General features: G+C 39.1%; 1 protein-coding gene across 1 annotated transcript in view; it reads right to left on the reverse strand.

Moving 5' to 3' along the window:
• Nucleotides 1–9,737: 9,737 nt before the first annotated feature.
• SPCS3 (signal peptidase complex subunit 3) overlaps nt 9,738–13,119 on the reverse strand; it is a 9,726-nt gene continuing 6,344 nt past the window's right edge. The window contains exons 4-5 of the mRNA XM_046648829.1: nt 11,989–12,104; nt 9,738–11,028 (exon numbers count right to left, since the gene is read on the reverse strand). Coding sequence (XP_046504785.1) covers nt 10,896–11,028; nt 11,989–12,104 — 249 coding nt within the window. The 3' untranslated portion in view covers nt 9,738–10,895. The remainder of the gene's footprint in view (nt 11,029–11,988; nt 12,105–13,119) is intronic.

Genomic DNA, 13,119 nt, shown 5'->3' on the forward strand with positions numbered 1-13,119 from the left:
TTTTTCATTTGCAGATAGCTGTTTTACTCTGATGTTTTTGCAGATATATTTCACCTTCAGAGAGATTCATGCAAAGGACTCTGACACTCGCTTTAGCATGTAGGTTTCTGGTAAACAACAGATATAAAACTGAACTGGGAAAGAAATTATAGAGCTCTAATGGAGAAATTGATGGCCTCATGAAACTGCTAGCTGAGGGTTAGATCAAAAATTGATTACCTGGGACTGAATGAATTGATGAGGATGATTATAATTTTTATGACTTTTTCTTTGAGATACTGCTGATTTTTGATGTTTCGTTTTCTTCAGATTTAAGGAAACCTTTTTCTCTTTTCTCTTAAGCTAACTATGACTTACAGCAATTTGGTAAAATTATACCTTTGTAAGCAGAATTGAAACATTTATCTTTTTTCTCCCTATCTGATGCCTCCAGAATTTGGAATCTCTTAGTATTTTCTTCATGGCAATACAATTATGTGCATAAGTTCAATAAGAATCTGTTCTCTTTATAATAGGAGACAATGGGAAACACTGGTTATATTACCAAAGCTTTGACTGGAAGGTCATATTTGAGAGAAACATGCAGACTCAGATATGACAAGACAGCTAAGTGACAAAGATTGACTTCATGAAATAAAAGTCAGTTGCAGATATTGGCTTGGTACCTTGCTTACAGGTTCCCAACAAACTTACTAGATGAATAACGAATGTCAATTCCATGGCAAGCACAAAGGACCTCAGGATATTTTGGGGAACCTCAAGACCAGACAGGAATTCCTTATACACAAATCTATAGGTACTGCAGGCAGAGTCTGATGACAAGCCTTTGGCTTGGCTTCCCTGGCCTTGAGTAAGAGTCCTTTAAAGTTCAATCTGAGATTCCTTATGAAAAGTTCTAGCAAAGCAGATATAAAAGAGCCTACATCGGGGCCAGCCTTGTGGTGTGGTGGTGAAGTTCTCACGCTCTGCTTTGGTGGCCTGGGGTTTGCAGGTTCAGATCCCGGGTGCAGAACCACACATTATGTATCAAGCCCAGATGTGCAGTGTCCCAGATATAAGGTAGAGGAAGACTGGCACAGATGTTAGCTCAGGGACAATCTTCCTGAAGCAAAAAGAGGAAGACTGGCAGCACGTCTTCCTCTTTCTTTGGCTTCATAGCCAAAAACACAAAAAGAGTTTATATGATCAATTGCTATTCTTACTGTACTTATGTAAATAATTGGGCCACGTTTATTGAAACTAGACCTATTTTGCCAAACAATTAGTCCTAATTTGGCTATCTTTGGTAAAAATGAAGGTGATTTTAGAGAGAAAAATTATCTTTCAATAGAAACTATACTATACATCCATGGATATTAAATTCTAGTTCTGCTAATTGTTTTTGAGGATTTGTTTTATATCTGTAAACTGGACCAGATCCTGAATTCTTCTAGTCTCCTGAAATATCTGGCTACAAATCTCCATACTACTGTTTTCAATTTTTTCCACCATTTTCATTTGGAATCACTGAGAACTGAAACCATCCTTTTTCCTGAAGCCCTGGAAACTGAAGTTGGACAACTTGATATAAATTTAAGAGAGATTCATGTCTGTTGCTGTGTATCAGAAAGATACTTGAATACCCAATGACATCATCAGAGACACTTCAAACTGCAAAAGATGCTACAATCCTGACATCTAGAAATCTTTTTGAATGGCTGCCCCCTGGGTTCAGAAACTGGTTTATAATTTGCTACAGACATTGACTTTGTCTTTCTTTTTATTTCTCTAGTAATGCTTCTTATTAAATACCTGGTTACTTGCTTACACAATATAAGCCTAACTTTGAGAGCCAACCTGCATCACCATCTTACCAAGAGACTGGTTCAATAAGACAAAACAACCTATGCCCCTTATCGGCTGGAAGAAACTAGAGCAGTTGTCACTCTATATCCCTCAAGACTGAGGAATGAGCAACCAAAAGGGGAGATTTGTAACCACAGGCCCTCCAGTACCAGTTCAACTGACCCCATCTCTTATCAACAGAATGATTAAGAATTCTTTCAGAAAATGTGCAAAGTCATGTAGCCAGAGTATGCGCAGAAGATCTTCATCTAAAATGACTTCAGAACCAAAGACTTTCCTCCTCATGAAACCAAAGGACAAGGACATGACTAGAAGTTTAAAGTCAGACTCTCATCAGAACCAAGGGGTCCCTCATTCAGGAAAATCCTGTGTTAAAATTCCTTTCCCACCTCATCATAAATGTTTAGAACTCTATCATAAAAGTTTAGAACCTCATCATGAATGTTTAGAACGCTGTCATAAATGTTCAAACCTTACCATATATGCTTGAAGCCCACCAACCAAAACCTGTCATGCTAACATTTCCACATGCCAGCCTGTTCTCCCTAACCTCTTAAATTTCACCCCAAATCCTGAATCGGAGAGACAGATGTGAGGGCACACTCCCCCTCTCTCCCTGCATATCCATCTCACAGAATAAAGCTAATATCTCCCCTAAAAGCTGATGCCATAATTAATTGGCTGCTTATACACATTGGGCAAGAGAACCCCAATTTTGTGCATTAACAAAAGAAAAACTGATCAATCTGATTATATTAAGAACTTTGATTTATCAAAGGCACCATGAAAAGAGTGAAAGTGTGAGCCAGAATGTGATGTGTGTAATTAACAAAAGGTTCAAACTGAGACCATCTGAAGAATTCTACAAGTCAATTAAGACAGACAATAGAGAAGGGGCAAGACCTGAACAGGCACATTTACACAAGAAAACCAAATGAATGATAAACATCTGAAAAGAAGTCAAACCTTTTAGAAATCAAAAAAACATAAACTGAAACCAGAATAAGATACCATTGGACATCCACCAGCCTGGCAAAAACTAAGATCTGCAAAACCAAATGCAGATGAAGTATAAGCAAAGAGAACTTAACACTTGGGAAAACCACTTTGGGAAAGTTTGGGATTACGCAGTAAAGATAATAATCGGAATCTCCAAGACTTAGACATTTCCAGTGTTAGGTGTGTTTGTCAGATTGGGGTCTGCAATTAGGGAGAATAGGACACTCTGTTCATGGGGACAGACTGCTTTATGGGAATCAGCTCTGCACTCTTCTAAACTGATCTGGCAACAATACACCCCAGCTTGTGGTCCCCCTTCTCCAGCTCCCCTCACGAGGGAAGGCGTGCTCCTCCAGGATCTTACTAGGGCATGTTGCCACAGGGAGGAAACCTTGGGGGTGGAGAGAGAATTGGACAATTCCCTTAATAAAAGCACCCTTTTATTGATCCCATCTCACTAAGTTACAGTTATTTAGCAATTATTTATCAAAATTTGTAATATACATATCATTTTGATCAGTTTTTACTATTGCTGATTATAGAAATAACTTACTAACCAAAATAACTTTTAAACATTAAAACATTGAGGTCACAGAAAACTTTGAAAGCTCAACTCCAATTTATGTACGTATTTTTGTTGCAAACAAGCGTGATAGCTTTATCAAGAAAAGACTTTTGAAAATAGAACTCTCTCTACTATTATCCATTAGGATAGAATTTTTCTGGGGAAAAGGCATACATACATGATTTTAAGAAGAAAAGAGAATGATAAAATTTTTAACAGTGAGGAAGAATTTGTTCATTAGAAAATGGTTAAAAATATCAAATCATTGTAGCATTTATATTCCATCTGATATATTTAGATACATTTTTTAAAGTGATGTAAGTCTTTAAAGTGCTAATATTTACAATATGCCAAAAATTACTTGGGTTATACTATTTTAGCAAGATGAAAATTTTAGATGTTTAATAATGTTAGAGATTCTTTGTTTTCCCACAAATCTTTTATGTACTATGCAAGCAACAAAGTTTGAAGGTCTCTTTCCTAGAGAAACACAAACATATATACCAGGCTACCTGTGCAAGAATATTCATAGCACCTGTCCATCAAGAGCAGAGTAGGTAAATCAATTACGCACACGATGGATTGCTATGGATTACTATAAGCACTGGATTACTACGTGCAATGAAATGAATAAACTATAGCTTCACACAAAACATAACTGAATCTCCTAAACGTAATGCTGAGCTGAAGCAGACACAAAAGACACAAAAAAACTCCTATGGTAAGATCCACTTATGTTCATAACCAAGCAAAACTAACTTATATCGCTTAGGGATGTATGACAAATTACATCATTACTCCTGAGAATTCTCTCCCTGTCCCCATAAGAGGATTACGCAGTGCCATGAGATTCACTAGCCCCTGTTGAATTTAGACTCTTGGCTCTGCCACGTGACACACTTGAGCCAATGAAGAGTAGACCCTATGCTTGCCATGTTCAATCAGAGACTCCAAGAGGCATCAAGAGTTTCTGCCTCAAAAGAACTGTCCTTTCAACTTGGATTCTGGAATGAACACATGGGGAGAACACCCTAAGCCAATCCTAAGGCCTCATCGAGGCAAAAAATACATGTGTGTTTTTGTAAGCCGCTGAGATGTTGCTACAGTTCGTAATGGCGGCAAAACTAATAGCATGCAACATAGGTAGCAAAATTTTCAAGTAAAGCTAAGAAAATAACACAAAAATGAAGACACTGGAGAGGGAAGAGGTTGTGATCCAGAATAGGGACACGGAGGGGGCTTGGGGTAGTGGGATTGTTCTGTTGATGGAAGTAGTGGCTACAGATGTGCATGCTGTGTAATTATTCACCTATATACAAATATTTCATGCACTTCTCTGTTTCCTTTTTCCTATTAAAAATGTAAAACAGGCAAAAGACCTAAAATAAACTTCTAAGAATTTATGGTTGTCCTTTGCCTACTCATTTCAAACATAAGTTACTCCATATCTCTACCTTCTTCTCCATTATTTAATATTAAGCATTATTACCAAGAGATATGACTATGAGACAACTTTTTACAGTTAAAAAAAAGTTCATTTATCCTTTGAAAATTTGTCATGGAATGTTCTGCAACGCCATCCTACATCAGACCTGTGTAAACTAATATAACTAAAATTTTATTATTCACACTCATTTTGCTGCTTTTCATTAATCCATTCCATAAATATGTATTAAGTACCTTGTCTGTAGAGGTACTGAAAAAACAAAGAAACATAGCTCTCCTTATCACGAAAAAAATCAAAATATAAACTAAGCGCCCCTTCATTGAAACTTAAAAAAAATTACTCTAAGTTCTGGAGGGAGTACTAGGCTAGAAAGATTAGATTTGTCAAGTAACTATAATGCCCGATAAGTGCTTTAAAACCTAACTCTTAAAATCCAATATGTTCAGCCTTCAGAAAATCCTTAACACTACATACTCCAGACAAGATATGGACGAAATCAATGGGTTATCCCCTACTGGGATACAGCAGGGGCTGGTCAGGCAAAGCTGGTGAGCACAGGCAAAAAGTGACAGATGGCAGCTCGCAGGAGTCATGCTTCTCACCCATCATACACCTGTTCCTGAGAAGTGAGTGCCCAGCTGAAGAGTCCCCTTCCCAGACGCCCCATGAGTCTATGCAAGGCCATGCAATTCGTTCTCACCCCTGGAACATGACTTGGTTGTATGTGACACTTCTGGGCCAAGCTAATTAAGCAGGTGGACTTCTCCATTCCACCCCCCCACCACTCCCCCTGGTCAGTGAGCATCAAGTTAAGGACTGAGAGCCCTGGGGTGGCCGTCCCGAGGTAGGAGGCACGTGGGTCCTTCAGTCACGCCATGTCAAAAGCTGCCTGAAAACCACACAAGTCCCCTGCAGGAGCAAGAAATGAACTCTTATTTTCTTGTGATGTTGTCTATTACAGCAGTCAGTCTTATTTTAACTAGTAATAAAGAGAATTTAATTGGGCTTTCAAAGGTGAGCTGAGGACAACAGGCAGGTGGCACTCAAGTCTCTCCTAATATAACAGTATTTTCAAACTTTCAATAACAAGGGAACATGGGTCCCAGCTACAGTATTACCAGTACCTGCCTATCTCTGCACTGAGTACTACGACATTCAGGGGTCTCAGAGGCAGCAGCAGAGGCTGCAGCAATGGGATAAGCCTAAGCCCCAGACTTCTCCAACCTGGGAGAAGCCCAGACAACTTGGGGAAGTCTTCTAACAGGATCCAATTCCCTCAAGTTCGAGCTGAGCTTGTTCCAGAGCCCTCTGAGCATCTCAGCACCGTCCTCATCCTGACTCACAGCCGCCCTGTGAACTCTCTCATTTAACAGGTAGGCCACAGCCCTTCCAAGCCCCTGAGAAACAAGGGAGTGGGCTGGTGGCACAGGAGGGTGGCCCTGAGAAGGAAGGAGCAGAGGCTCTTTCGTCTCAAGCATCTACTACTGATCAGCACCTTTACTTTCAACTCCGGATGCCTATTTCCAACTCCCCTCAATAAATACACAGTGGGATATGCATTGACTCCACGTATTTCAAAGAGAAATGCCTCTTCGCTATTCTCAAGTGGGAAGGAAAGGCCCAGGTAAGAAGCTATTTCAAGCTTGAGGTCTCCTCAGATAGACTAAGGCACACGCCTACTGAAGTGACCAATTTTCTTTCTGCAGGGATAGCTCATGAATCAGGCAATGGTCTGCCGCACCCAGAATTCTTGCTTTAACATATCACCTGGAAAGAAGGAAAGGGACAAAGGAGCACAAGAGAAAACGTCTAAGGACTGAAGCTCTGACATACGATTGCCCAGGTTTGGAGAAAACAGAAAAAGCAAAATCTAGCTGACCTCTTGCATCATCCCAGAAAAAACACACTTAGATTTAAAAAAAAGCTTACCCTCTAAACTCAATTGATTTTCTATTCTCTGGAGGGAGTATTTCTATCGTTTCAGTCATCTGAGTCCATTGGTTAATGTTCTCTGAGAAACTCCTCTCTCTTCTGAGATAAAAAGGAACAGAATTTCCACAACTCAGTAAACTTAGTGTAGTGCAATGAGCCAGCTGTGACAGCTGTAAGCCAAACCACCTGATAGGCCCAAGAAGCGGGGAGAGGCTGGGCAAACCAGACTTTCAATGGTCAGCTGTATATTCCAACTCATTTCTTCATGAGCTAAACAGACATTTTGAGACTTTTTATAGTCAGGTCTGTTTTCCTCTCCTAGAGTTATTTAAAGTAAAGCAATTTACCTATCAATCTTCTCACCTGGTCAGTCTCCCTTGGCTCTCATATTATGAAAAGCTCCGAACAGGGAGAACATGGGTCATGGCAGCTGGAGCCAAGAGCAGCATTTGTCTTGACAGAGCCCTTCAACTGGGCTTGAAGGGAAAGACATCTAATGTCCCCAGCAGCTCAAGAATGAAAAGGGCAGGCCTCACAAAGGAGGAGTGTTAACTGCAACGCAGCCCCCATGGTTTGGTCCCTTTACAAAGAGAATGGCTTCATTCCTCACCAGTATTTATTGGGAGTCTATTGTGTGCAAGGCAATGTGCCGTGTGCCAGGGAAGATGCAAAGATCAATCTGACAGGACTGCCCTCACAGAGCTGACAGTCTGCTGGGAGCAGCAAAGTCTCCGGAAAAGGTGTTCCAGGTGTAATCAATCAAATTCGCCCCTCCCCCCGCCAACACACACACAATCACACACAAAGAAAAAACTTGTTTACTAGACTTAGTTTCATCTATTTTCTTTTAGTTCAGCGCTTCACGTAAAAAGCATAAATCTGAAAGTCTTTTAAAATGCATACTTTTACTCGTAAACAAAATTCATTTTCATTAGAAAAAATGCTGACTATTTATTGCAATTAAGAAAATCCTCAAACATAGCTTCAGTATTTTCACGATTTTTTTCTTATGAATCTGTATTTGTGAAATAAACAATTTCCCGAATTGCATCAAAAACATGCAACAACTTTTTGGAACAGATCTCTTCAAACCACTGGCAGGCACATGAAAGGTACACGGGCTCTCCTAAAACCAAGGAAAGCTTCTGAAATAGGATAGATGTTTGTTTACAACCAAAGATCACAGCTTATGGTTTTTTCTCCCCATAAACCCATTTCATGTCAATTCAAAGTATTAGAAAATAACACCTCCATTAACCTATACGTCAAAGATCCAAAGCTTTAGCTCACTAAGCTTTAGACACCATGGTGAAAAGTGTTCACTGTAACCTGAAAGCCCGTCTCTCAGTGCTATTACTAGGCTGGCCAGACCCATCAAGGAACTGTAAAATAATTCCAAGAAAGGAAATCCAAAATATCCACTTTCCTATTACACCCTAAGGAATTTCTTAAGTTTTTCGTTATTTTCTTTTAAGCATCAAGAAACCGGATGTAATCAACTGGGGGAATAAAAAACACTGATACAGGTGCTTGTCTAGGTTACATTGCTAGAGAAAAGGGAGCACTATCTTTTAAAATTAACTCACTTCTAACTGTAATTACATAAGTGTCTTGCAATTATTCTCTTTTCCCAGAATCATCTCTGGGCTCAGACATTTCTATTCATACTTGGGTTTTCTTAAGTATGAAGTCTTGGGTCTTTGTGGAGACTTTATAAGACTACTTTAAAACACTGACACTAAGGTAGATGACACGGTTATCAAACTGAACAAAAGTCCATTTTTTTTTAAAGTAGAATCATGGTAAACGAACAAAGCTGTGCACACCCAAAAGTGAGTTCCTGAGACAGAGGTTTCCTATTCCCATATTGGAGCATTCTAGTCCTGAGCAGTTCCCCTTAGTTAAGAAAGAACAGAACGCTGTTTATCCATTGTGCTGGCTGGGCCTTTCTACTCCTCTTCCTCACCAAATTCCAAAAAAGTGGGTGGGCTTGTCAAATACACTAACTCAGGTAAACGTCAACACTCATCTCCACCTCACGATGGACCCACTCAGCACAGAGGGATGACCGACTACTGAACCAGCACCCAGGTCTGGTCAGGACTGCAGGCTTACTGTGCACGCATTCCTTAATGAGAACACACTCAAGTTTTAAGCTTTGACGCCTGAAGATTGAGTTTCCATGTCTAGTATTTGTAAAAACTGTATGAAGTTAAATTTTCTGGAGGTAAACTCTAACAGAAATAAAGTCAGATCAATGTGAGTTGTGTGTTAATTAGTCTTTCAATCATCTTCCTGTCTTCACATCACGAAGGTGTTCTTGTGTTCATCTCTCCGCTGAAGAGATACAATACACTTTACAGACTTGCGTGGTGTAAAACAAACCCTATCTAATTAACTAGTCCAATCTGTCATTTTACAGATAAAGAAACTGAGCCCCCGAAAAGTTCAATAAAAAACTTGGGAGCCAAACCCCGTCCAGCATTCATGATCCTATAACTTTGACCTTTCACATGAACACATGCTCTTACATGCAACGGCTGTTAAAACTAATGGAATTTAGCGGCGATGTATTTCATATAAGGTAAATATAATAAATTAGATATTAATTTAAACTACTCTTAGAAAATATTAGCCCTTTGTTAACTGCTGACCATGTAACTACAGTGCTTGGTCATGCTTGAAGGGAATGGACTTGTGGTCGCTTCCTTTGAGAAGGATGTTTATTTGCCCATGTAGAAAAAAGTCATGTTAAATATGATCATATATTTAATCACGTACTACTATGTACTTAATCTCTGAATTATTTTTACATATATTTAGATTCTTATACTTTTATCATAAGTAAAATTAATCGAGATATTGCCTCTATATAAGTTGTTGGCAGCTTGAAAATTAAGTCACTTCCATACAGGATGGGAAATCTCCTCTAGGAGTATGACAGAAAGGGTGTCCATGGTCACAATAAATGTAACGAAAATTATAAGTAAATTTTGATTAGTCTGTAATCTGAGGTATAGGAGAAAAGACAAGCTTAGAGAATTCAGATCTGCGTTCAAGTTTTAACACCATTCCTTGCTAGCTATGTAACCTTGAAGCAAGTCAACAAACTTCTGGGTGTCAGTTTCTTCATCTGCAAAGAACTAACATTTGCACTACACGTAACCTCATCAGATTATTGAAGATAACACACAGTAAAATACACAAGAGTGCCTGTAAATGCAAAAGCACACCAAATATTATTACCCCAGTAATTATTAAAATGTGGACCTACAGAAAACTTTACATAATTACCACTCAGTGGCACTAGACATGTTCACTAGAACAAACTTAACTCAGAGGGTAAACCATGCAAATACTTCGACTTTCAATGGCAACGCTAAGAAGTCACACACAGATATAATACAATGGAACATTTTTAGAGAAAGCACTGAAAGACACATATTTGGTTGACTTAAGAGACTTTAAAATGAGTTAGAATGATTTACAGCATATAAAGAGGTATTTAGTCTTTAAGTCTGGAGAAAGTTGCTAGTCACCTGTAAGAAAAACAAGCATTATGGGCATTCCTAAGACAAATGGAATAAAACTCCATCACTTTTGGCTATTTTGTAAACTAGGCTTCTCATAAATAATCATATTAATTTTTCCAGTAATCAGACATACTCTGAGATAGAAGAGAATGTCTACTTCTAAATCACATCCACTGTGAACTTGCATGAATGCAAGGCATAAAACAGAGTTCTCATAACTCCACAGGCACCTGAAAGTTTTAACTACCCTTCATGCTCACTTTATATTCCATAAAGAATAATGGAAATACAGAGAATACTTCAGATTTTAATTTTTACAAATCCTTATTATGTAGTTGTCTTATTCTTTTAACACTCCGCTCCAGTGGCCTTCTTTTTTTGTGTTTTGTTTGTAAAATTAAGTTTAAGTGGCACATTAACCTTTCCCTTCAAATACGCCTTTTGATGTTAGTTCTTATAACCAAAAAAAAAAAAAAAAAACTATCAACCAAAAACAAAAGAAGATGCAAGGGAAGAGATAAATGAGATACACTTCATTAAGTATAAAAATATGTTGTTTCAAATTCAGAATAATTTAATAACTCTTCGTTATTTCATATGTATCTGGAAATGGGACAGATACATGTCCTGATCCTGTCACAAGAGGTAGAATTCCAGCATTTGGTACAACGTTCCAAGACAGGGTTAAAGTGACATTCCTGTTTCCCCTATAAAAAGATACAATAAACAGATGTCAGCAGAAACACTTGTAGTTCAATAAAAACATTTTAATTCAAGCATTGAGGCATCAAATACTTTATATGCAACCAGCTATTCCTAACTAGAGTCCTAATCTACAAACTTTTCTCAAGTCTTTTGAAAGCCAAGAACAGCGCTGGGAAACACCAGCCTTCTATGTGCAGGTACCCCACAATGACCTAGCCAAACTCACTGCTGCAGTTCTCAGAGTATCAACCGAGAAGCTTGAGTGAGTAAAACACCGAGAATATAAAGAGAGAGATGAGCCAGAAATCAGAAGACAATGCTTGGAGACCTAATTCTATCAGTATCCAGATGGGCAAACCTAACAAATCAAAATCTCTCACAGCTGGAAATTTTTCATCTGCAAAAGCAGAGGTCTGGTTAAAACAGCTCTCCCCTAAAATTGCTTCCCCTGTTTACTCACAGAGCTTAGAGCTAAAAATGACCCAAAAGATCAACCATTCGAATTCCTTCATTTTGTATAAAAGTTAACCGAGGTTCACAGAAGTTAAGGGAACCAAAACTAGAAACCTCAGTACCAACTCCGAGCCCAGCGCGGGCTTCCTCACTACGGTTTCCCTGCTAAGTTCCCCTCACATGGATCACGGAGGGAGCCCTCCAACCATCAACATCCTACCTCCACAGCAGCAGGCCCAGGCCCCCCGGGCACTCCCGAGCAGAGCCCACAGGCCTTGACTAGTGTCACTATTACATTTCACAAACTGCCAAAAAACTGAGCTCTTATCTGACATCCCGGTTTGTGGGGCAGTATTTCTAGCCAATCTTCCACTTCAGATCTGTATAAATACTGTTCTTCTCTCTCAACTTTCCTCTTTTTACCCTCTAATATTTTTCTTTAGAATAGAAACATCTTTCTCTCCCCTTCATGTTTCATTAAATGAAAAAAATGACAAAGAATTGCTCACTTGAGACCATTTCCATCGTCAAAGAAAAAATATTTTGTTTTCATATCTTTCAGCAGCAGCTTCGGATTATCACCTCTCAGAACAATCTTGTCCCAAAGGACAACTTGGTTGAGAGCCTACATTAAAATGAAAATTAATTAGACAACTCATCAGAAATAGCATCTTTGTCAAATTAAAAGCATTGGTAAGTAAACAGTTTAATTTGTATTAATGAATCCGACTTTAAGGGAATTGAGAAAATCCTAAAGCAGACAAAATGACGCCAAGTGGTTAGAGACAAGCAGCAGCATCACACTTTCCTTGGACAAAAGAAAGATATCTCCCTAAAGAAAATCATTCCTTTTGCTAAGGCAAAGGTATTACTTAGGGCCCTCAGAACTTAGTACAAGGTTTTAGACACGTGCTCTCCAGAGTGAGGTCCTTGGAGAAACAGAAGGGATTAGAATCCCTGGAAGGGAGGAATTCTTTTAAATCACTTTTCCCTGTACAATTTCGAAGACCCTCCAGACCGGTGTGGACCCTGTACGGGGATAGAACTAATCGCTGTTCCATCACACTGTTAATACAGGTCACCACTGGCAGATTATGTCATAAAAGTTCACGTATCTCTGAGGTTTTTAAATTATCACGGAATCACTAAAGAAATGGAGCCTTTTAAAGATTTTTTTCCTTCAAATTAAAAAACATAGGCACATCATTGTTTTATCATGGTAAAACCTACAAGTCAGACAATTCTTTTAAGTCGCTATTTTGACATATCATAAACAAGCTGTCTAGAAAATTAGGGGCATGAAATGAAAAGAAAATACATTTGTGACCCCTACTAAATCCCAAGACATTTGCTCTTAGCAGGCTATCGTCCATTAGCTCGTGAGGCCAGTGCTCAGCAAACTGTGACCACGTTCACTAAAGAGAACTGCGAAGAGTTATTTCTAAATGAGGAGTCAAATCTTCACCTTTAAGCCTCTTTTTAAGATTGAAAAGAAACAGCAAGGGCTGGCCCCGTGGCCGAGTGGTTAAGTTCGCGCGCTCCGCTGCAGGCGGCCCAGTGTTTCGTTGGTTCGAGTCCTGGGCGCGGACATGGCACTGCTCATCAGACCACGATGAGGCAGCGTCCCACATGCCACAACT

This window comes from Equus quagga, chromosome 22, assembly GCF_021613505.1.
Source record: "Equus quagga isolate Etosha38 chromosome 22, UCLA_HA_Equagga_1.0, whole genome shotgun sequence".
Lineage (NCBI taxonomy): Eukaryota > Metazoa > Chordata > Mammalia > Perissodactyla > Equidae > Equus > Equus quagga.